Raw genomic sequence first — 26,493 nt, 5'->3', positions numbered from 1 at the left:
TATGGAACAAGCTACCAGAAGAAGTGGTGGAGGTTGGTACAATTACAAAATTAAAAGGCATCTGAATGGGTACATGAATAGGAAGAGTTTAGAGGAATATGTGCCAAATGTTGACAATGCCTCTAGATTAAGTTGGGATATCTGGTCGGCATAGATGAGTTGGACTGAAGGTCTGTTTCTGTGCTGTACAGCTTCATGACTCTAAGTAAAGCTCATGTGGAACATTAAACCCGGCCTAGATGAGCTGGACTGAGTGACCTGTTTCTGTGCTATACAATCCACATACTTCTGTTTTTCACATGTAAATTATTGTGCTCTGCAGACAGAGTGCTTGGTGCAGAGCCATAATGACACAGATATCCTGTACAAATTGCTACAATTTCAGGCACTTAGGTGACGCCGATACAAGCGAGCAGTATGAGCGATTCCTGTTGACTGTACATCCTGTCGCTGAGTGTGGGAAGCTGAGCATTTCATTTCGAGGGCACTAACTTCTGGCTTGTCATGAAATTGGTGATTGCAGAAACAAATAACAGACAGCTCCTTTTGATCACTGAAACAGCAAGATAGGTCAGCAGATTGCATAAATCTTCCTAATTACCGACCTTTTCTATGAGCATTTTCTCCTCTCAAACTCCCTCCGCCTTTGACACTGCTTCCTTAAGCCCATTCCATTTTTCTTGCCTGTTAAGCCTAATCATAGTATCCCTACAGTGCAGAAGCAGGCCATTCAGCCCATTAAGTCTACACTATCCCACCGAAAAGTATCCTTCCCAAACCCATCCTCTACCCTATCCCCACAGCCCAACATTTCCCATGGCCAATCCACCTAACTTGCACATTGTTGGATTATGGGAGGAAACCGGAGCACCCAGAGGAAACCCACGCAGACACAGGGAGAATGTGCAAACTCCACACAGTCAGTCACCCGAGGCTGGTATTGAAGCCGGGGCTATGGAAACTACTGTGGCACTCGAGATGGTATTTTCCTACCCAGCTCTAGTGAGAGGTTAATGAGCAAATACAGTGAACATATTATTGAGTGCTCAATTCAATATTAATCTTTGGATCTTCCTGCTCTGTATAACTAATGATTATTGTGTTAATCAGCTGAGCAATCAGGTGACAACATTTTATTCCATCAACTTAATCTTGTTGGGCCAAGACAGAAATATCATTTTCTTTTGTAACAATATTTGAAACCCAGCAACAGGATTCAATAGTAAAGCTTCTGCTTCTATGATGGCCGAGTCTCAGCTTTCTGCTCACATGTTTTAGAGGTCCATGTCTTTGAAGAAGAAACATAGCTAAATATCTTTACCCAGAGAATGGTTGGCACTTGGGCCTCTCTGTAAGGTGGGGTTAAGGCAAATAGCATGGATATGAGAGAAAGTGAGGACAGCAGATGCTGGAGATCAGAGTCGAGAGTGTGGAGCTGGAAAAGCACAGTAGGTCAGGCAGCTCGATGTTTCGGGCATAAGCCCTTCATCAGGAATAGCATCGATATGTTTGGGAAACATGATAAACACATGAAGCAGAAAAGAATACAAGGACAGCAGATACAGTCGAATGACGGTGGGTTGGATGAGGTTCATGTGGACAAGATTGTAAGAATTAGGACCAGAAGTTGACCATAAGTCCAGTCATTCCTGCACTGCAGTTTTGTAGGATTGTAGCTGATTTACGGCTCCTGCTTCCCATATCTCTGAGAGGCCACAACTCTTCTCATCCGAGCCTTACCTATATCCAATATAGATTCCCTACAGTGTGGAAACAGGCCCTTTGGCCCAACCAATCCACACCAACCCTCCGAAGAATAACCCACCCAGACCCATTTCCCTCTGACTAACACACCTGACACTACGGGCAATTTAACATGGCCAATTCACCTGACCTGCACATCTTTGGACTGTGGGAGGAAACCGGAGCACCCGGAGGAAACTCATGTAGACACAGGGAGAATGTGCAAACTCCACACAGGCAGTCGCCCAAGGCTGAAATCAAACCTGGGTCCCTGGCAGTATGAGGCAGCAGTGCTAACCACTGAGCCACCGTGCCACCCCAATACTCCACAATGTTGGATAATCCACAATGCTCTGGGAATTCCTCCTGATCTCACTCCAATATGATGAGCCCTTCACTCCCAACCAAGGGAAACAACCATTCTGAGTCTACCTTGTCTAGTCCTCTCAGCATGTTTCTTTTTGATTCAGTGAGTTCACCTCACACTCTTCTAACATCCAGAGGATGCAGGTCCAATTTGCTCAGCCTGTCATGACAGGACACCCCTCTCGGCTGCTATTCTATTCAACGTCCATGTTAGCTGCATTGCCTCCAATGTATGTGTATCACTGCGAAAGGTGACTCGTCAAACTTGGGCCTCCCAGTAAGAATCCCAGCCTTTTTGGAGTATGTTACTGGGATCCAGATCAAGTGGATGCTGGGATCATGGTATGCCTCAGGCACTTGTAGTTGCAGCTCACAATCCCAGCTGTCAAGACTACCAGCAGACAGAACGGCGGCACGGTGGCCAGTGGTTAGCACTGCTGCCTCACAGCGCCAGAGACCCAGGTTCAATTCCCGCATGAGGCGACTGACTGTGTGGAGTTTGTACATTCTCCCCGTGTCTGTGTGGGTTTCCTCCAGGTGCTCCGGTTTCCTCCCACACTCAAAAAATGTGCAGGTTAGGTGAATTGGCCGTGGTAAATTGCCTGTAGTGTTAGGTAAGGGGTAAATGTAGAGGAATGAGTCTGGGTGGGTGGCGGGTCGGTGTGGACTTGTTGGGCCGAAGGGCCTGTTTCCACACTGTAAGTAATCTAATCTAAAATGGCTCCATAGATTTCAAACTGCGCTCTTCCGCTGCCCATCAGAAGGAGCTGGTTTAAAAAAAACAACCAGAGACGAAATTCAAAGGAACAATTATTTTACCACGAAAGCCTGTTCCTGTGCAAGCAACCGGCTTGCAGATGTACCATTCTACACAGGGGAAAGGGAATTAATAAGCTTTTTCTCTTTGCCACCCTAAGACACTTTTTGACATTGAGCATGATGCACTTACTTCTACAAATTAGTTTTCATACGGAGAAAGAGGAATATTTACAGAAAGCATTGCTGTCCCTTCAGGGAAAAGTGTTTTCCTTTACTCAAATTCTTCAAAAATACAAATATATATTTGCCTACAAACTTCCCACTGAGGTTCCACCAAAGGGGACCATTGATTGAATTGATCTTCTGTCTTTTGTTGTCACATTCAATGTACGGTAATTTCTTTCCTAGAGTATTTGGATATCCTTTTATCATGTTCACTTAGTGTTCTCCAACTGCAGTGCAAAAGTTAAGTGATTCCAAAGTCAGTTTATACCATACCATTCTCATCAGGAGATTTTCCATTCAACGACTTTTCCTTACCTATACGTATTTAGATCAACAGTAAAATCCAACAGTGTGTAAAGGTTAGTCAGGAGAGGGGCCAATGTATTGTATTCACTGTCTTACTACTTAACCAATTTGGTTTCAGCTATAGCACTAGATGCATGGAAATAGCATTTACAATGAGGGCCATTGAACTTAAGCCCTGGTTTAAGAGCAAGTTAGCTGCACAGTCATTATTTTCTCTTTAAGTTTTCACGGGACGTTGACATTGCTGAGAACATCAGCAGTGTTTACTCATAATTCCCTTTGAGAAGCTGATGATAAGTGACTGTCATGGACTACCCTTCTAGCTGAAGGTTCTGCTGTCCAGTTGTGTATTCCAGGGTTTTGATTAATTTACAATGAAGGTATGATGATATATTTCCAGGTCAGATAGACATGTGACTTGCTTTACCTGCATGCTGACATGTTTGTGTTTCTCATGCAAGATCCCTCTACACTATCATCAGCTCACCTTTTTTATGACTTGATGTGAATGTTCAGATAAAGATCTTTCTTTCTAACTTTTTATCGTTTTTCCTGATTCGGACTCCATTTCTGATGCACCTTTATATTTTTAAAACAGCGTCCCTTCCTAGTGCACTTTGGTTTTCAGAGACTCTGCACTAATACCTTGTGACCCTTCTGCTTAATTTTTCCAACATTCTCCTCACTTAGACACTCCTCCCCCACCAGTTAATTTGCTGCCTTAGTTATTTAATCAATCAAAATTATGCTCATCAGACAAATGCAGGGCCTTACACCACTGTCCTAACTTGTGCCTTTTGGATGGCGGACAAGCATGAGGGAGACAGGAGCTGAATTCCTTGCCACTGATTCCCTAGCGTCTGATCTGGTCTTATAGCCACAGTATTTATATTCATATTGACGACAGACATCGAACAATGACAATAACATTGAATGTTGACTGGGAATCTTCTGTGCCAATTTTCACAGTTCACTGGATTTTCATTCATGGGTTGAGGGTCTTGCTGACTATCCTGGTATTTGTTGGCCAACCCTAACTGCCCTTGAAATGGTGGCAGTGCCCTGTCTTTTTGAAGCTTTCAGCCCATTTGTTGTGGGAACACCCACAATGTTATTAATAGGGGAGTTCCAGGATTTTGACCCAGCGATACTGGAATAATGGTGATGTGTTTCCAAGACAGTCTTTAATTTGGAGGGAAACTTGCAGGCGATGGTGGTGTTGCCATATATTTGCTGCCATTGTCCTTCTCGATGGTAGAGGTCACAGATGTGGACACTGCTGATGAAGGTGTGTTGCTGCAGTGATGGGAAAATGCAACTCACTGCTGAACCAGCTAAAAGTAAAGGTGTGGCTGGATGTTTTGCAGAGATAGCAAGCTTTCACATGTTATATTTCAGTTTCCACAGCACAGCTTTGTCCCTAGAGGGAGCTCTGTTGTCAGAAGCTGTGACTGTGATATTTAAGGGCCAATGTCAATATCCACAAGGTGAGTCTTTCACTGCCCAAGGCTAAGTTTATGTTTCCTCTGAAATGCATTCTCGCTGTTCTTTACAGATGTACCTAAGACAATGAGGGAGGCTGGAGTGACAGTCTCAAGATGTACAAGGAAAATATATCTATATGGTTATGGAGAAAGAGAAGAAAATTGGGACAAATGTATGACTTCTGCAAAGAGCAAGCTCAAACAGGTTGAGCTGAATGAGCTACTGATTCACATTTCTTCATGAGGGCTTTCATTCTGGCAATGTTAACTTATCCTGTGGTGTCCACAAGATCAATAAAGTAGCTGGAGGACAACTATAGAAAGCCTCTTGGCCGCCGTTCTGTATGCTTCTGCAATTTGGTTCACAATCCCTCATTGACTATCACATTATACAGGTCCAATTTAACAGAGCATAAACTTCAGTATTTTGGCATTCTCAGTGTTGAGATCCCTGTAACAATGTCAACATTCTGGCAGCATGCACCTTGGTAGATATCACTAAATACTGTTAAAATCTCAACAGGTTTGTGAAACTGGTTGGCTCTAACCCTGTGAGAAATTGTTAAATAGAGCACAGGTGTGACCCTGCCATTTTTAATTGCAGACTTATTCAGAAGCAGAAATACTGCAATAAGTCCAGATCATTTCTTTTCCCCAAGTGTGATTTGAAATATGTGAACTTTGTCCATTGAGGTGACCCCTTACTCCCAGTTGCTGTGAGGACCAGTGAGTGGTCAGTCGGTTTGACACAATAGACCATGAGTCTTTGTGTAAATTCATAACATGGTACCATCTAGTGAATAAGCTGTGCAATCATTTCTCTCTCAGTAAAGACACTAGGAATTGAAAAGCTGCTAGACATGTAAGAAAACTACTTGTGATGCAGTAAATTAACTCATTTTATGTGGAAAATGAGCCAACATTTTCCAAGGCTGCGTACCGCTGTTGGAAGAAACCTGATTTTCCTCCTCATTTCCAACCCAATGCCATTCCCCTTGGTGTTTTTGCAGATTGGGATTGCCTCTTAAAATGAACGCTCACCTCTGCTGAGATAGGGGTTCACAATTTTCAAAGGATTTTCCCTTTGATGGTGCAGGATTTTCGAAGCTCCCTAAAAGCATGAAGGGTTTTGAAGAAAATAATAACCCTATTGTGGAATTGATAACATTCTGAAAGTTAAGGATAAAATGTTTCGGCAGTTTTTAATTAGATGCTGTATCGTGACGTAGATATGCATTGACTCGTCATAGGGATCGGTTTTACCCTCTAAGTTAGCCCTTACATTTACCATTATTGTGTAATTATTGGCATGTTTCACAGTAGTTTGCCAATGGAATAAGTGGCATAATGCAGCGAAAGATTTCCTGTCAGCCTATGTGGTCATGCTTTGACATGTAATTTAAATGGAGTTGCAGCTCTGGCTAAAAAAAACTAACCTAGCATTTGACATTTGCAAAATTGATTGACAGTCACTTTGAAATTAGAATAAATACCTTGTGCTCTTTCCACCTCAGAGAGTCCACTATATTTTGGATAGCTGTGTTTATTATGAATGCTTGATGGAGTTCAAGTGTTAATGGGTTTGAGTCCATTAGGTGCTCTATCCATCTGAGATAAAATGTCAGTTTTGAAAAGGTTGTAATAATCACTTAAAGGTTAAAGACGTTGTACCTTTGATGTTGTTTCTGGTTTGTTGACAAAAGCTAATGGGATAACAAGTATTGTAAGATTTTTTCACATGACAGAATGCATTTCTTTTCTCTGTTTCAATGATAATGTGTTTGATGGAGCTTTGTGTAAGACAGTGAGAGATGTAATTTTTCCCAAGGAATGTAACCTTGGTTACCACTGCTGCCTCACAGTGCCAGAGACCCGGGTTCAATTCTCGCCTCAGGTGACTGTTTGTGTGGAGTTTGCACATTCTCCCCGTGTCTGTGGGTTTCCTTCGGGTGCTCCGGTTTCCTCCCACAGTCCAAGAATGTGCAGGTTAGGTGAGTTGACCATGCTAAATTGCCTGTAGTGCTAGGTGCAGGAGTAAATGTAGGGGAATGGGTCTGGTTGGGTGCGCTTCGGTGGGTCGGTGTGGACTTGTTGGGCAGAAGGGCCTGTTTCCACACTGTAAGTAATGTAATCTAATCTAACCTGTTTCCTATTGGTATTGCATACAATCTGAAGACTGTACATCCCAGGTACTGGATAAGTGGCTATGGAGGATACTTACAGGTAGATGGAGGAGGCATGGGGTAGCTGGAGGAGTGGGTCCGAGGAGAGAAGGGGTTGAGAGGTGAGGTCAGGAGGATCTTCAAATAACGTTAAGAGCTGTGCTGCTCTTGGCAAGAACTGAATGGGCTTTCTCATCAGTCTGCCTCCCCACATACACTCTTCACAGACTGCATGGCTTGGTAATTGCACTACTCATAATGTGACTCACATTCCAAAGTAGAAAACCAAGCTTCAGATCTTTACTTTAAACTAACTCTGCTGTTCACCATTATGTAGAGTGCTCAGGTTGTTATTTTAAGATGTTTGTGGTAACTTTCTTTCCTGGATTGACAGATGACAGGGGGAACCCACTTAGAAATCTACCCACGTTGCCTGACCCTGTAAATTCAAACATTACGTACTTGATGGTCCTATTTATAAATCCTAAAACTATATGAGAATTATTTTAAGCTTTATCAACTTCTCCTTTCACTTCTAAAGATTCTTTTAAGTTATTGATCTATTCTTGGGACGTGGGCATTGCTGGCTGCACCACCATTTATTGCCTATCCCTAGTTGCCCTTCAGAAGGTATTGGAGTGTTGCCCTCTTGAAGAATTGCAGTCCTTGAGTGTAAATAAACCCACAATGCATTTTGGGAGGAGGTTCCAAGATCTTAACCCACTGAGGAATGGTGATATGTTTCCCAAGACAGGATGGTGAGTACATTGAAGGGGAACTTGCAGGTGCTGGTGTTTCCATGGATCTGCTGCTATAGAGTCATAGAGATGTACAGCATGAAAACAGACTCTTCAGTCCAACCCGTCCATGTTGACCAGATATCCCAACCCAATCTAATCCCACCTGCCAGCACCTGGCCAATATCCCTCTTGTCCTTTCAGCTGGGAAAGGTCATGGGTTTGGAGGGTGATGTCCAAGGAGCCTGGATGAATTTTATTGGTGTTATCTTGTAAATGGCACACAGTGCATCAGTGGTGAAAGGAGTGATAATTGAAGGTGGTGAATGGGGTATTGACCAAGCAGCTGCTTTGTCTTGAATAGTGTCAACCTTCTTGTTGGAGCTGCACTTATTTGGGCATGTGGAGCATATTCTCAAATCCTAACTTGTGGGCAAGCATTAAGTAGACAAAAAGGACCTCCTTATTGCAGAATTTTAACGTTTTGTTTATGAGATGTGGGCCTCGCTGCTAAGGTTGGTGTTTGTTTCCCATTCCTAGCTTTCCATTGAACTGATTGGTCTGTCGAAGCCATTTCACAAAATAATTAAGAGTCAACGAAGGTTAGGTGAGAGTCACTTCATTTGACATGAAAAATTCATTTGTTCAAATGTAGTGTCGAGGAGCCTCAGGAAAACTGGAGTGAATGACAGAGAATCAGGGGAAAACTCTCCACTGGTTGGAGTCATAACTGGTGCAATGCGGAGACAATGGCCTAGCAGTATTATCACAAGACTATTAATCCAGAAACTCAGCTAATGTTCTGGGGACCTGGTTTAAATCCCGCCATAACAGAGGGTGGTATTTGAATTCAAGAAAGATTCTGGAAATAAGGATCTAATGATGAGCATGAAACCAGTGTCAATTGTTGGAAAAATCCATCTGAGTCACTAATGCCCTTTTGGGAGGGAAATCTGTCATCCTTTCCTGGTCTGGTCTACGTGTGACTCCAGGCACGCAGCAATGTAGTTGGCTTTTACCTGCACTCAGGGCAATTAGGGATGGGCAATACATGCTGGCTCTATGAGTGAACAAAGGAAGGTGGTTGTGGTTGTTTGAGATCAGTCAACCCAACTGCAGGAGTCCCGGCAGTTTTCTTCGCTCCAGTAGGGTTCCTAGTCTATGTTGAGACTCTGTGGATCTGGTACCAATGTTGTAGACTCAGAGCACAATCTCTGCCAACTGTACATCTCTATGCCGCCACCTCTAATGGGCCTGCCTTATTTGTGGGACAGGGCATACCAGTGATGACAAGGTTGCTGTTTAGGGCATTACCTACAAGATAATATTCCATGGGTATAACGATACCAGGCTGATGCTTGACTTGATTATAGGATAGCTCATCAATAGTGCTACACGTTCCAAGCAGGTAAGTAAGTTTGGGTGCACCATTGTTTCTGGTGCTTTGGTTGATGCTAGGTGATCTGTCTGGTCTCATTTCTTCTATCAGAATTTAAAGCAGTTAAATATGTCTGAATGACATTTCATCTCTTTAAACTTTTTAACCACATTCTTCCTTCTGAAATATGTCATTACATGGTTTTCTGCAATAATTATCTTGTGTCTAATTCATGCTCAATCTTGTAACCTATCTTCTGAAAATTACTGTCATAAAGTCATAAAGTTATACAGCACGGAAACAACTCATCCATGTTGACCATAGATATCCTAAATAAATCTAGTCCCATTTGCCAGCATTTGGCCCATATCCCTCTAAACCCTTCCTATCCATATATCCTTCCAAATGCCTTGTAAATGCTGTCATTGTACCAGCCTCCACCATTTCCTCTGGCAACTCATTCCACACACGCACCACCCTCTGCATGAAAAAGTTGCCCCTTAAGTCCCTTATAGATCTTTCCTCTCTCACCTTAAACCTATACTCTTCAGTTTTGGACTCCCCCACCCTGGGGAAAAGACCTCATTTATTTACCCTATCCAAGCCCCTGATGATTGTATAAACCTCTATAAGGTCACCCCTCAGCCTCCGACACACCAAGGACTCCCATTCTGGGTCAAGCTTAATCTTAGGCTGTCATTGTGTTTAAGGTAAGTTTGTTCCCAACATTGAAGAAGTGACGATGGCCAGAGTTTATTAAAAAAAAGTGGTACAGGAAGTATATGTTCTCTGGCAACAGTTGCAAGGTCTGGTTTTCAGCATAAATGAATCATGCAGTTCAGGCCTTAAACATACATCATATGATGCCTACTCATTGAAAGTAAAAGAGATGTAGTGTCTGTTCTGGGCACAGGAATACATTTTGTACAGTTTACTGCAGACACTTCAAAAATGTGCTTATTACTCATCATGGCGTGCTGAGGGATAGGTACCGTGCCACCAGACTTATAGGCCATTATGGCGAGTATTGGATAAACTCCTGCAAAGTGGGAATCACAGCTTAACTCAATGGTTACAAGCAAGCAAACAAAAGCTGTGATCTGTAAACAAGCACAGTTTGAGATACTGTGCAGTAAATCTTAGGCAAATGTTTAATGTTAGAAGTACTTGTTGAAAACAAAGAAAAAGCACCCCTTGTGCATCAAACTGGACACTGGAGTGTTGTTAGTGTAATGCAACTCAATTTACCTTTCCTGTTGTTGCTTCATCTAAGCATTTCCATAGCAACTTGCAACACACGAACCTAAAACTCATTCATTTGTCAAAAATGATTTTGTGAGGAAGCATCCAGGGACATGACTGTACTTGTTTACCTTGGAAAAGCTGCAGGTCATCAGAGAGTATTGTGAATCCAGTAACGTTCTCTTATTTTATATCTGACCCTGACGACATGCCGTTTCTCAGCTTGCTGGTGTGTTTTAATTCCTGCAATAATTTCTGTGAATACGATAAAGCACTTGTGTGTTATTACTGCCTTAAGTCACACAGATAAAGAAACAGAGAGAAAATGGAGAAAATTACTCTTGTAAGTAAGTGCTGCCTAGGGCTAGCATGCTCTCCAGGTTATTGATGTGTCACACATACATTTCACAACATTTTATATCGTTTCATCTTCTGCGCCATGGGCAATGGAAGTGCTTCTGTTTTCTTGCAATTTGATTCTAAACCATTGTTTGAGGCTGAGACAAATCACACTATAGTTAAAGAGCTAAGTGCTGATTTACCATATAATTCTCTTGAGAGCTGTATTTATTCTGTCCTCTATCCTAATGCAATGCTGCATCTGTGGTTTGCATATTGAAGAATGACTTATCCTGACCAAAGTGCTCATAATGGTACGAGGTTGTGTCAGCCATAGCTCAGTGGATAGTGTTTTTGCCTCTGTGACTGCGCTGAGTTCAAAGCACACTTCAAGCATAATTAACTCGGTGTACAGTCCACTGCAGTACTGAGGGGGCAACTCCACTGTGGGAGGTGCCATCTTTCAGATGTAATATGAACCCAAGGCTCAACCAGTTGTAAAGAATCCTATGGTACTATTACAAAGAACAAGAGACTGTTCACATGTGTCATGGAAAATGTTTGTCCCTTGATCAACATCACTTAGAAATCTAGTTATTGCTGTTTGTGGAGTCTTGCTGTGCATAACTTGGCTGCCATTTTTCCAATGCTACAACAATGATTGGATTTCAGAAATACTTCGCTGGCTGTCATTCACACAGATTAAGTCTTTTTTACTCGACTGCTTGGACAAACATGTCAACTTCATCTGTCAAATGAGCAACGGTCTGAAAGCTTGTGATTTCAAATAAACTCTGTTGGACTATAACCTGGTATCATGTGACTTCTGACTTTTCCACCCCAGACCAACAGCAGCACCTCCATATCATAACATAATCAAAGACCTCTCCTACACCAGGATCTCCCACAAACTCTTCCAACCTCTTCCATTGGATGGAAAATACAAAACCTGTAATTCAGTATCTAACGATGACCATCAATCCATTGTTGATTATTGGAAAAACCCATCTGTTTCACTATAATCTTTTAGGAAATGAAACGGCCAACCTTACCTCATCTGGCCTACATGTGACTCCAGACCAAAAGCAATGTGGTTGACTCTTAACTGCCCTCTGGGTAATTAGGGATGGGCAAAAATTGCTGTCTGCCATGTCTGGGACCAATGTCAGGAACTGTGCGGGGCAGCATCAGATTGATAGTGCTTGTCCTGTTGTACAATAGCCTTTAGAATATGACACTGGTGTCAGGAATACCTGACAAATCCAGGATCTCCGGTCAGTGAAGTGTTGCTCCAGGATCAGTGCTTGGGAAGCTGGGGCTTGAAGCAATTGTGATACTCACCAATGGGGCTGAAGCATCAATGCTTGCCTTTAAAACAAAAGCCGAACAATGTGGATGTTGGTAACCTGGAATAAAAGCAGGAAATGATGGAAATATCCCTCCACTTTGGTGTTAACTCTGTTTCTCTCTGGGAATGTTGCCAGATGTGAGTATCTCCAGCAGTTTTCGTTTTCACTTGTTAACCATTTCCTCTCCCATTCAGTGAAGAATCCAAAGAAGTGCTGACATGTGATGGCAGTGTTGGCTGTGCAGGAGAACCAAAATACCATTCCAAACTAAGGAAGACTTGCTTCATTAGGGCCTAGCCATTCAGTTTGTTAGAATATTTCAGAAGGCCAACATAAAACTACTCAATAAACCTGACACCACCCAGGGTAAGGCAGCATGCCCTGATTGACAGTCATGACCTCCAATGAGAGAGAAGCCAACCCTCTGGCAGGGGTGCTTATACCTTATATGACGTCATATCCTCAACTACCAATAGACAGTGGCAGCAACATTCACTGCAGTAACTCACTAAGCCTCCTCCGACAACATCAGTCTGGGTGGGTTGCTCTTTGGAGGGTCGGTGTGGACTTGTTGGGCTGAAGGGTCTGTTTCCACGTTGTAGGGGAATCTGACCTGAATCTAATCTGATCTCTTCTGTCTAGATGGAAGAGGGCGGCAGATGCATGGGAACACCACCACCAACAAATTCTCCTCCAGGTCCCTCACCATTTAGACTCAGAAAGAGATCTGCTGAGTTAAAGTTGGAACTTGCTCCCTAACAGTATTATGGGTAAGAATACACTAGATGAACTGTGGCAGTTTAAGAAGGTGATTCACCAGCACATTCTGCAGTATAGTTAGGAGTGAGCAGTAAATATTGGCTTAGTTAAGTACACTCAAATCCCATGAACAAGTAAAGAGAAGTCTTCCCAGGTTACAAACTGTCCCCATAGATGAGAATATATTATTGCTTTTACACTGTCATTGCAGTACTGATGAACCCAAATTCAGAAGGTTGGAAATGTAGGTGCACCGTAGAAAGCATTCTATCCAGATATATCACGTCTTGGTATGGCAACTGCTCTGCTTAGACACATGTATCAACAGCTTTAAGAACTTTAATAATGCCTGTTTCAGATTCCTTGCTGCTACTGATTATCTGGAGGACGCTAGCGATGCAGTTAGCCCATGGCGTAGTTAAGCTTGGCCAACAAAGTGAGGGATTGCTAAGCAGCAGGTTTACCCTTATCATAACAAGGCTAAAAATTGGTGAGATTCATGAGAACTTCCCACCTCCAGAAATGGCATCTCCTCCGCGCCCTGCTCACATCCTCTGGTGCCAACACTGACCTGTCCTTTGCTGTTTCCTTTTCTTCCTCATAAAATCATAAAATTAAGTTCACACGTCCACCTACAACATCAAATCCAATCACCGGTCCATTGAACCACTCTTCCATTGCCTCATTGGAATGATCCTAGCTGATGGGCAAAATACCATTCCAAACTAAGGAAGTCTAACTTTGTCAAACCAGCTGGTAAAGTTGGCATTGTTGTCACCTGGCGTGCTGACTTGGCAGAGGGTGCATGTCAATTCTCCACTGCTACCTCCTATCTCCCCCTGGACAATGACCCCATCAGCATTCACTAATCCCATCTCCTCTGGAAATATCAGTTAGCTTGACAGTTTCCAGATGCCTGGTGCTAACCATCTCCTCTTCGCCATGAGTATGCAATCCGTCTGCATGTTCATGCCACATCAGGTTGGTCTGAAGGTTCTCCACTGCTTTCTTGAAAAGACTCATGAATAGTTTCCATTCACCACCACACTCCCTCCTTGTGCCTGGCTGAGCTTGTTCTCATTTTAAATAACTGCTCCTTTACCTCATCTCACTTTCTTCAAGTCTCCCCCATTGTGGTTGACAAGGCCCTCAGCAATCTCCGACACATCTATCGCATTTCTGCCCTCAACCCTTCTCCTCCTTCCCAGAACAATAATGGTGTGCCCATTGTCCTCACTTTCTACCACATTTAAAGGATCATCCTCCACCATTTTCACCACCTCCAGCAAGATGCCACCACCAAATACATAGAATCATAGAGTCGCTACAGTGTGGAAGCAGGGAATTTGGTCCATTGAGTCCACACCAACCCTCCGAAGAGCATCCCACTCAGACCTAACCCCCCTCTACCCTATCCTTGTAATCCTGCATATCCCATGACCAATCCATCTTGTCTGCATATCCCTGGACACTGTGAACAATTTAGCATGGCCAATCCATCTAATCTGAACACCTTTGGACTGTGGGAAGAAACTGGAATAACTCGAAAAAACCCACGCAGACACAGGGAGATTGTGCAAACTGCACACAGACAGCCACCCAAGAGTGGAACCGAAACTAGATACCTGCCAACATGAGGCAGCAGTGCTAACCACTGAACCACTATGCTGCCCTTCCCCTTTCCTGTCAGCATTCTGCACAAATTATTCTCTCTATCACCCGGTCCACTTCTCCATCACTCCTAACTCTTCCTTACTCCCCCATGGCACCTTGCCGTGCAATCCCGTGTAAGGCTCACTCATTCACCTCCTCCCCACTCACTGCTCAAGGCTCCAAACACACCTTGCAAGCGAAGCAGCAATTTTCTTGCACTTTTCTCAATCTCGTCTACCGTAGTCGCTGTTTACAATGCAGTCCACTTTACATTGAGGAATCCAGTGGTAGACTGAGTGGCCGGTTTATGGAGCACCTCTGTGTGTGGGAATGAACGTGACCTTTCACTTTCTTGCCATTTCAATAAACTAATGTTCTCTCATGTCAACGTTGCTGACCTGGGCCTTGGTGCTATATTCTAAAGTAGCAAAATCCAAAACTGGGGAGCGTCACCTCATTTACCACTTAGGCACTTTATAGCTCTAGGGGTTAATCTTGAATTCCACAACTTCAGAGTCTGATCTCATGGTGTCTGACCTCCACTTTTCTTACATTCTCCCCAGTTATCCCATGCCCTCATCCTTGGCTTGTTTGCATTGGTCTTAGCTGAGAGTGCCATTTTCCCCCTTTCATATCTTAATTTACACCTATTTTACAACTCTTTTGTCTTTCATCACCATTAGCAACCTCCTTTGCACTGGGCCTTTACATAATCTGTTCCCCTTGCTCCTCCTCTGCAGATGTCAAAAATATAAGGACCACCGTTTTACAACCCCTCCCAGTTCTAAAGAAGAATCACATTGGACTTGAAACATTAACACCAATTCACTCAGCCAAACCTGCTGAGCATTTTCAGTTTGTATTTCAGATTTGCAGCATCTGCAGTATTTTGCTTTTGTTTCGCCAAATTAGGATCATCAAACATGCTCACAGTGTGGTGCACTTTCATGTATGTAGTGGAGGTTATGAATATCAGTACATGCAGGCAGAAGCAATTTATGCATGGACTACTCCTGTTTCAATTCAATAAAGTAGCTGATAGCCATTCACCAATTCATTTTTTAGGGCAAGTCATTGACCAATCAGAGTTAATCTGCCTAGTTTAAAATGTAAACAAAACCTGTCAGTTAACTGTCAATCATTGTGAACTGGTGCATTTTTCATGCTAACACCTCTGCTGATCAAAGTCCCCGTCACAGCCATTGTGAATCACTCGCCACTGAATATGATTGTCCACCTAGATCAAAGTCCCTTTGCCAACCAAATTCAGCACTCTTCTGTCAGACAGTCTAAATTGGTGTTTTTTTTTCCTTAAGCTGGTATTCCTGCAAATTGTCTTGATGACAAATATATTCAACAAAATTTGTCTTTTTTCAGAGAAACAGAAGTAGAAGGTAAGTGTTGAGAGAAGACAGTGGGCGGGGTCGTACCAGGCTCCTGAGTGCTGTTGGCTGTGGCAAGGTGTGAGGTTATTTGGGTGAGATGTTTGCAAAAGTCCATCTTGATGACAGGATTATCTCACTGCATCTTGTTCATTTTTCTCAAGCAGCTTGGTGAGGTTCTCTCAACTGATGCTCATTCTTGATTGTCAACCGTCTTGTAAACACGCCACAGTGTGCGATTTTCCCAAACCCATCACACAAGCTAGCTGTTGAGAAAACTTCTCGCAGAAACCATCTCACTGCTTGCTCCGAAGGGTCGCTAGATTGGAGACCGGGCACCAACATCTTGGGCACACTCCCAAGTGACCACACACACAACCTGCATCCATAGCTTGTCATTGGAAATATCCCTACCATAACCTTCATGGCATATCTCTGGTTCACTTACAGGATGCGTCAGCATTTTAGTGTTGCACTCGCAACTGGCACGGCAATACTGCAGCAAGGACACTGTGCTCAGGGACACACACCTGGCCCAAGGACTGGACCAGGCTGCACCTCTGGGCTCTTCGCTCTCTCTCATAGCACTCACTCACTCTGAACCTCCCTGGATGCCCATAGCATCCCTGCCTTGCATTGCCGTACCTTGCATTTTTGGACTGAGGGAAATAATGAGAGTGATAGAACATGAACCTCGTTGGGAGGTCTGTTCAGACAAAGTGAGTGTGACATATCAGAGAAAAGACGGTGAAACTCACCCTGGCAGAGTGGAGAAGGACAATGATCTACTTCCTAGTTCATCTGAGCCTACTTTAACTTGGATGACCACCTTTGAACCAGGTTGGCCTGGTGTGATGTTATAGCCTCCATTGCTGGTCCTCGGGAAGGTGCAGGATCTTCAGTACTCTCTCCTCAAAGCGATTTCCGCCAGTCAACCATTTCTGGGGAAATCGTCAACTATCGCATGTTGGTGCTTGTCCGGGTAGACGTGGGCACAAGTGGTGCTGGTCTATCGGTGAAAACCTGCTGAACGGCGAATGTTTCTCAGAACAACATGGTATGATGGGGCGGACATTGGACATAAGGGATGCCGTAGGGCAGTGTAGTTCCTTAATGCAGTGAGTTTGGCAAAATCTGGCGAGATCATGCAGTGACGAACCCTCCAAAAAACTCAACACAACCGGCACTTAGGCAAAAAAATGCAACTCATGCGATAAACCGTGCTGTGCGAACAATACAGTGGTCGAGTCGTCAGAAGTGGATTGTTTGACAAAATATCAGTTATCAAGAACAAAGAGAAAAACAGATGTAGTACAGCAATTAAGTTAAAACTACATGAATTATCTTGCCTTATACAACCAACTCAGGATATTTCCCAAAGGAGTATAATACGTGTCTTGTGGCTGACGGAAAGATTGTCTTTGGCTCATATTTTCATTTCCTAAATAAAATCAGCAGCTCTCTAATCTTTTGTTGCAAACTTCATTTATGAAATTGAGATTGTAACCTTGTTTCATGTAAAGGCAGTTTTGATCGGTTCCTTAACTCCCTCATAGAATATTTCATTGATTGAATTATGGAGGCTTCCAGAGGATTGTCTGTGGAAAGTGTACAATTTTATTTGATGACTTTTCTAAGTTATGCACTTTAATAGCTGCTCCATTGTGACTTTCCTGACATCAAAGGTCTAGGGTGAGGAGTCAAAGCCTGTAATATGGATTGCAAAGTGTAGTAAGAGTCTGATAAATGGGAAAGTAGCAAATAAGCTTGTCTTCGGTTTGCGTTTGAGAAGATGAGATCGGGGAGATAAGAAATCACACATTTTTTAAGATTTGACAAAAATGATTGAGACCAGCTCTGTTGTAACAAATCTGCATGCCAATGCAGCAGCACAGGAACAAAATAAATGTATGAATTTGTATTTTTATTTGAAGGGAGTTTTAAAGTTAATGGTACTTCTGCTGTGGACCAGATGCAATGTAGATTGGACTTAAAAATTTAAACAGGTTGCTGAAAATACTCAGTGTACAACAAACTTTATATAATACAGTTGTGCACAAGGTGGGTTATTACATTTGAATCTTAATAGTATTGCTCTAAACTATTGTTGTAAAGCAAAAATGGTGAACGTTTCTAATCAAGCCATACGTTTTACTAAATCTTTCATTTAATGCATTTTGTTCATCTGATGTTGCTGTCAACATCAAACTTAACTTGATTGAACAACTGAAAAATCAAGATAAAAATCATTAGCATTGATTGCAGATCAGAAAGGACATTTTAGTCTTTCTCCCAGGTATAATCCTGTGTTAATATTTGAACAATATCCCGGTCAAAAACATTAACCTATATTTCCAGGTTTATTCACTGCCTCCTGGCTTGCTTTGTAATAATTATAATTATTCAAGTGGATAACATTACACAATAGGGTTGCCAACTCTACTTTGGCATATTCCTGGAGGTTTCATCACTTTCAATTCCTAGTTCAACAGCTTTTTTTTAACCGAAACCTAACTTGTTATAACTAGTAAACAAAAGCATTCAAATTCAATCATTCTTTCTTTAATAGCCCCCGTTTCCACAGGGTTACCCAGGATTTTTATTCTTAATTTATCAGAGACTCCATGGCAATCCAAGAAGATTGGCAACCCAGTGCGCAATGGGCCAGGCTGTAGTCTGCACTCCCCACCTCACGTGGTGTTCAAGAGACCTCCTGTGCAACACTGTCACTAACTGTCCTGTAGTCCTAATGGGGGAGACAGGTCCACGTTGAAGACGCTTTAGTGGATAGAGGCAGGGGCGTTGTGTGGTGTCAACCCAGTGCAGGTGGGGCCAGCCTGTTGCTGTGGGAAGTGGAGGAGTAATTCCTGCTCTTATCTGTCGAGAAAAAGGCTATCACTTAACAATGGAAATAGAAAGCTATGTCAGCACTGACAGAATCGAAGCTATAGCCTGGACCTCGTGTCTAATCCTAATTTCATATTTAGTTACATGTGAGAAAAGGTTTCTTTGAATCGAGCTTATACTCCAGCAACCCCGTCTTTAATAATGTCGTTCACCCAGTCTCCTCCAAGACTGCTCACCCAGCAACAAATGATCCAGCCTCAGAAGAAAATAACAACAAAGCTGCTAACCTATTCCTTAGTCATGTTGGGACTGGAATGTGATCTACAAATGAAGCAAGGGTGAAGTGAGGAATGACTTTTTTTCACAGACTGAGTGATTAGGGTGTGGAATGCACTGCCTGGAAATGTAGTGGAGGCAGGTTCAATTGAAGCATTCAAGAGGGACATTGGATGTTTATTTGGATAGAAATGGTGTACAGAGATATGGAGTAAAGGTAAGAGATTGGCACGAGGTTACAGAACCGATGCAGGCACAATTGGCCAAATGGCCTCCTTCAGTGCCATAATAATTCTGTGATTCAGGAAGTAACCTATTCTCTCCTAAGAGTATAGTGAGGTCCCATTATCCTCCTGGTTCTCCCCATCAAAAGAGGTTGTACAAGTTAACTTGACACCAGGCTAGGTGGAAGTCATCTGTAATTTTAACTACAAAACCTCCAATATCCAAGAAGCTTCCCTCATAATCCTCAAACAACAGCCTTATTGTGGAATGGTACAGCAGAGGAGCAGGTCAGAGGAGCATCATCCTGGGCTTGTTCTTTGAAAGAGCACAAAATAAAGGGTGTCTCATTTATGAAGGAAATAAGGAGGAATTTCTGCTCTCAGAGGGTGTTCACATTTGAATTCTTTTCATGACTGAGCAGCAGAGGCTGGGTCATTGCATACATTCAGGGCGACATTAGACAGCTTTTTGACTATCATGTGTTAACAGTTATTGGAATAGCCAGGATGGGTAGGTTCAGCTGCAATCAGGTCAGCCATCATAAAACACAGTGCTGGAGAACACCTGTGGAGAGAGAAACAAAATTCCGAATCCAGTTTACCTCTTTTTTTCGGAGTTTTCTTTAATCAGGACCCCCACGATCTTATTACATGGCGCAGCAAGCTTGATGGTTAAATGGTTTACTTGCTCCTGTGGAGTTAATACTTGAAATTTTATTCGTGAGTTGGGGAACTTGCAAAGAGGAGATGACTTCATCTTGGCCAGCTATGACACCAATGGCACCATTTTTCAGCAGTTGGTTGCCAATGAGGCTGTCAGTTTTATTAAACATGACATCTCCACAAAGTTACACTCTCCCCCATTCTCCTATAACTCCCCTAATGAGTATGCAATGTTTTCAATTCATCATCTGAAGATTTATGAAATTGGTCAAGAATATGACTGGTGCCTCACAGTTTCTCAGTTGGAGAAATAAAAAAAAGTTTACTGAGAGCAGAGAATCATTAACATATTACATGTGATACCTGATGAGTAATTAACTTCCTATCATGTCAGATGGACTATTGGCTGCTCTCCTGTTAGACAGAAACACCTTGTGGTGACTTTAACCTGGGGGTCACCACACCTCAGGCAAGGGGCAACGTTGAGAAGACAGAACCTTTGTGGCTGCCTCAGCCAGTTTGTGTAGTATTTAACTGGCTCTTCTGCTGTCCAAATTGTAAGGCAACCAGTTGAGCTCGCTGACCTTATGTATCTGTTTGAATATGGCAGGAACTAATCGGTTTCTCTTCAAGTTTTTATCTAAGGCGATATACAAGCTCCACTCATTAGAAGACATCCCATCCAAGATCTTTTAGTTTACTAAGGAGTAGGTTTTGTCAGGGGGCTTTGGGGGCTTATTTGTTAGGAGACCTCTTGTGACACAAAGTCAATGTCCCTCCCTCTTGGCCAGCAGGCCTGGGTTCAAGTCCCACTTGTCTTGGAGTTGTGTTATCACATGTTAGTTTTCAAAAAAGTTCCTTTGGAGTCTCAAACCAGGGGACACGGTCACAGGATGTGGGGTAGACCATTTCAGACTGAGATGAGGAAAGATTTCTTCACTCAAAGCATAGGGGACCAGTGGAACTCTCTATCACAGAAGACGTGGAGGCCAAGTCACTGAGTACGTTCAAGAAAGAGATTTTTAGATTTTAAAAATATCAAGAGGTATGGGGAGAAAGCGGGAATATGACCTTAGAATAGAGGATCACCGTTACCATAATATACAGCAGCATTGGCTAAAAGGGCTGAATGGCCTACACTGGCTCCTAGTTTCCATGATTTTATGTTTCCATGTCTGAAGGATAACTTTGAGGCAACTTTTCTTTTTAATAGAATTCTCTCTAAGGAACACAAACAACTTATGTCACTGCATTGACATTTTCATTTCCAGCAAGATTCACAAATGTGACAAGGTACAGCATCAATTTAATTTTCTGATAACGTCCCCAATCTGTTTATGTGGGGCAGATTTCTGCCTGTGGCTGGCATATATGCCCTACCACCTCTTTCTCTCTCTCTCTCTCTCTCTCTCTCTCTCTCTCCCCAGAGGATTTACTGACAGGTTCCGAAGTAAATCAAAGCCAATTGTTTTTCCATTAAGGTAGCGAACCTTCTTAAGAATAGCTAAGAAATGAAATGGTCATGCGAGGTAAAGCTGTTTTAATCTAAGAGCTTTTGGATTAAGAGGACCGCACATTGGAAAGGAAGTACAGCTTGAAATAAATATTTTCATCAGCTACATATAGCTTTCATAAGCTCGATTTCCGGAGACAGAATGCTTCAATATTAAAAGCTGTATCTCTATTGATATTGCAATTAGAATACATGCCTAGTTAGAGCAGTCTGAATAGATTCAGACAGTAAATTGCAATACAGCGAGAAGAAAACAATAATAGTTTGGGTCTTCATTCCAACATATATTTCAGAAATCTACACTGTGTTATTCATTGAATTTTACAGCACGGTAAGAGATCATTTGGATCATTGCATCTCTGACAGCACTCTAAAGGAACACTCCAGAGCCTATTCTCCACATCCTTTCAAAATTATTTTCCTAACATTTCTCTGCTTCCCCTTTGAAAGTAACGAGTTCTCATTGCATATGTCTTAATAAATCTCTTTTGCATCATCTTCGTTGCCTTGACACCCTACCTAAAGTAGGGCAGCCAAAGCAAATCTTTAACCATGACAGAATTTGTATTGCTGTGGAATTACTCCTTTTTTATCTGTAGTGGGGAGATGTTACCCAAGCCATTCATTATCTACTGTCATTGATCATTGATTAGAGAAGGCGCTGGTTGGTTTTCTCTTTAAACCACGATGTGTCGCAGCATTGGCTGACCCCACAATGACGGTAAGTTTACTTGAGCCACTGCCAATAGGGAATCAAATTTATTTGAGTTTGTGAACTGAGGTGAATCTGGATGTATTTGCTGATTTCGTGCCAGTGCTTTGACAGAACTGTTTAATTACCCAATATCAACGCTAGATATACATGATGATTGATACACATTCAATTGTAATCTCCACCTCTGGTGACTCAGTGCTTATGTCTAGGCTTGAGTATTGCTCTCTGGCCTATGAACTGGCTCATCATGGAAGGTGTGGTTGTGGGAACTCTATTATTACTTAAGCTTGGCATTCCTGACCACTATTCCCAGTTGAATTAGTTGCTTCATGATGTCCTATGTGAAAAGGACAGTATCTATCTTTATTATTGCGGAACTTCCTTGAATAGCCAGCCAATATTCACTACCTCAGCTTGTTCACAACAAATAATGAGAGAATGGCTGCCACCAGTTCAGGGGAGAAACAACTGCATGTCAGAAATAATTAAAAAAAACTGCCATTCCACTATTCTGTTTTGAGTTATCCATTCACAGGCATTCAATAATGATACCAAAGTAATGGAATCTGAAATAGGAAGGAATTAATACCTAAATGTTTTTGCATTCATCTTGATTGGGATATTGGTTCATCTTCAGAGCTGGCATATCAACAGCCTATTTTTCAGAGAGTTGGCAAAGGAGCTTGGAGCATTCAGTTCAGAATCACTGACAGCCCACTACTGCTGGAGACAAATTTAACCCCCATTTTGCTTGGACTATGTGCAATTACCATAGGACATAGAAGCAAAAGTAGGCCATTCAGCCCATCAAGTCTGCTCTCTGTCATTTGATGTCATTGTAATCCTCAACCTCATTTTCCTGCCTTGTCCACATAACCCTTGATTCCTTCACTAATTACAAATGTGTCTATCTCAACCTGAATACACACAACATCTTAGCCTCAAAAGGACTCTGCAGTAAAGAATTCCACAGCTTCACCGTCCTCTGAGAGTAAACATTCCTCCTCATTTCTGCCCGAACTGGGCGACCCCTCAGTCTGAGATTATGCCCTCTGGTAGTGAACATGCCCATAAGAAGAAGCACTCACCTAGCATCTATACTGCCCCCAAAAAATCTTGAAAATTTCAACAAGATCATCCTTAAGCTTCAAAGCTACAATGAATGCAGCCCAACCCACTCAAACTCTCCTCATAAGGAAAATCCTCCCATATCCAGGATCAAGCTGCTCTGGATTGCTTCCAATGTCAGTATATCTTTCCAAACTGTCCACAGTATTCCAGATGTGGTCTGACTTTGGCAGGTGTGGTGGCATCTGTGGAAATAGAGTTAATGCACTGAGTCTAACATGACTCTTATTCAGACTTCAGTTCTGAGGAAGAGTCATATCAAACTTGAAACGTTAACTCTGCTTTTCTCTCCATAGGTACTGCTGTATCTGCTGAGTTTCTCCAGCAGTTTGCTTTGTGAGGTTAACTAGTGCCTTTATAATTTCAGCAAGACCTTCTGACTTTTAGACTCCATTCCCTTTGAAATTCCATTTAACTTTTCATTTAACTTCCTTATTACTTGTTGAGCTTACATACTTGTTTTTTTGTGATTTCTATGAAAGGACCCCTAAAACCCTCTGCACTGCAGATTTCTCCAGTCTTTCTCCATTTAACTAATATTCAGCTTGTCTCTTCTTCCTACCAAAGTGCATAACCTCACATTGTCTCACACTCTATTCTCTCTGCCAAGTTTTGCCTGGTTACTTCACCTGTCTATATTCCTCTGTAAACTTATATTTTCACACCGATCAATTGTCATTGAATTAGAATTGCTACTGGAAGGAAGAAGTCCATTTGACCCATTGCTTCGTGACAAGTATTATTCCAGTAATTCACTTCTGCTTGCTTTACACCTGCAGCCACAAATTTATTTCAATCAAATGTCCATCCAATTTGCATGTGAAATCATTAATTAGCTCTGCTTTCTTGTGGGCAGCAAGTTCCCGGTGATTAGCATTTGCTGTGCAAAAAGCATTCTTCCATGCACCCCCACTTGTCCACTGCATCAAATCTATGTTTAGCTGCTCCTTGTACCCATCAGCTAATGGAAACAGCTTTTCTTTGCTGACATTATTGAAGCCTATTCCGAGCCTATGCACCTCTCAGCCTCCTTTCCTGTTAATTGTTTGAGTGTGTTTGAAAACCTGGCTCTCTATTCAGATAGCAGGACCTATTTATTCTGGAGTATTATTTTTTCGAGCGTAGGGAGCCAATAAGCAGTGGGAGGAAGCATCTGGACAGTGTGCCATAGTAATTCAAAAATAAAAGTCTGACACAATAACAATAGTTTATATTGCCAATGTAGCTCACAGCAAATCAGGAATAGAGAGGGTGCTGTGCATAGTTAGTAGATCATTTAGTGCGCAATTACCAATATGGAATTAATTTATTTCCTGAGAATTTTCAGTTATCTTAATAATACCTTCTGATACTATTGGATATTTTTATAACCCCTGACAACAGAATGAAAGCATCTTACATTTATACAGTACTTTTCAAGCCCTCAGGGAGTGCTTCACAATAAATTCAAAACTTTTGGATTGCAGTCTGGCAGCGAGTAAGAGTGGGAAGGCAGAAGGCAGAGATAAATCAATGCAGCAAATTGCCCAGAAATGTGGACAAATCCACTGGAGAGGTCCATGGCTCAAGCCTTGGAAATGAGATCAGGAGAAAAGCCATTACATCTTCATCTCCTTTACGACCTTCACTTGTGGTTTTGCAACGAACCTACATCAACTGGGCATTCCATAGAGTGGGTCTCATGACACAAACTGTATTACAAATGCAGAAAAAGGTGAACATGTCAAACAGATTTATTCCTTCGAAGATTAGAAACATCCAAGGCAATCTCATACAGTGCCAGTAGATTTAGTCGAGGAGATTTGAGTTGAGTGTCAATATTCTACAGAGAGCGCTTACTTCAACAAGATTCTACAAGCTATATTTTAATTTGAAAATATCACATAAAATTAATTCTCCAGCAAAAATCGAAGTGACCCCTTTGTATTTCTAACCATCCTCTTAAAAGCATTTGGGCCAGAAGAAGTGGTCTCCATTTGCAGTGTCAATTATTAAGTTAAAAATCACACAACACCAGGTTATAGTCAAACAGGTTTATTTGGAACTTGTTGGACGATAACCTGGTGTTGTGTGATTTTAACTTTGTCCACCCCAGTCTAACACCGGCACATCCAAGTCAATTATTAAGAGTGGTTTAAAAATTCCTGAAAGCAGCATTCTGGAAAAGACTTATTTATAAATTCAGCTTGTCCTTATCAGGGATCTGATATTTGTTGGTTTCATATGCATTTCAGTTTTCTGTAAAATAGAACCTAGGTGATTGTATGGGCTGTTAGAACATATTAAAACTCAGTGAGAGTTCATACCTTCAGCAGAAGGAGGAAAATGTGTGTTGTTATTGAGTTGAACACATTGATTTGCTGCATGTAAATAAAAGTAATCCTAAAATAAAAGTCTGACACGATAGCAGTAGTTTATGTTGCCAATGTGGCTCTCTGCAAAATGGAATAGAGAGAGTGCTGCACATAGTTTTTAGATCATTTAACAGACCTGCACACACAAGATAATAAGTTGCTTCTCTAGGTAAAGTGATTATTTACTTGTGTCTTCTGATATATGTTGTATCAGTGTAATATACTCACAATGCAGAATTGATTTTATAAGCGACAGCCTCTAATAAGCTTCATTTTCCACCTTTTTTGCACAGGATCCTTTATGATGGTTAACACCTCTGGACAACAGCTAGGACAAAAAGCCCATCTGCTGCTGTCGAAACTGAAAGAGAATGACACACACTGCATCGATTTCCATTACTTTTTATCTGCCAAGGACGGGGCCAACTCTGGGTTACTAAACGTTTACGTGAAGGTCAATGATGGTCCCCTGGGGAAGCCAATCTGGAATGTGTCTGGAATGACAACAAGAAGCTGGAACAGAGCTGAGTTGGCCATTAGTACTTTTTGGCCCAATTTCTATCAGGTACTACACACTCAATATTCATCTGTCCTTCCTGGGATTTCTTAACTGACTGCCAAATACAGGTTGACTCTTTACCACCTATTGCAAAATTGTAAAAAATTTTGATAAATTGCACGTATACTCTCTCATATACTACATCTACCTCTCTATAAGGGAGCCAAAGCTGAATTTGACTTCCCTGTGTGTGAGAAAGAGTAAAATGTCTCACTGCTACTTACTGCACAGTAACCCCTGATTCTGGCTGCAGGAATATTTACCGGTAGTTAAAGGACCTTCCTTCACCCAGAGAGTAGTAGACCTGTGGAATTCTCTGCTGCAGAAAGT

The 26,493-nt window shown here is 42.1% G+C and overlaps 1 protein-coding gene across 7 annotated transcripts in view; it reads left to right on the top strand.

The window, feature by feature from the left end:
* LOC140476930 (receptor-type tyrosine-protein phosphatase mu-like) overlaps positions 1–26,493 on the top strand; it is an 887,393-nt gene that overhangs the window by 246,540 nt on the left and 614,360 nt on the right. For all 7 annotated transcript variants that reach the window (XM_072569881.1, XM_072569880.1, XM_072569879.1 and 4 more), the window contains exon 3: positions 25,898–26,169. In XM_072569881.1, coding sequence (XP_072425982.1) covers positions 25,898–26,169 — 272 coding nt within the window. The remainder of the gene's footprint in view (positions 1–25,897; positions 26,170–26,493) is intronic.

This window comes from Chiloscyllium punctatum, chromosome 5, assembly GCF_047496795.1.
Source record: "Chiloscyllium punctatum isolate Juve2018m chromosome 5, sChiPun1.3, whole genome shotgun sequence".
Lineage (NCBI taxonomy): Eukaryota > Metazoa > Chordata > Chondrichthyes > Orectolobiformes > Hemiscylliidae > Chiloscyllium > Chiloscyllium punctatum.
Note: the sequence above shows the minus strand (reverse complement) of the source record. Positions and strands in the feature narration are given on the sequence as shown.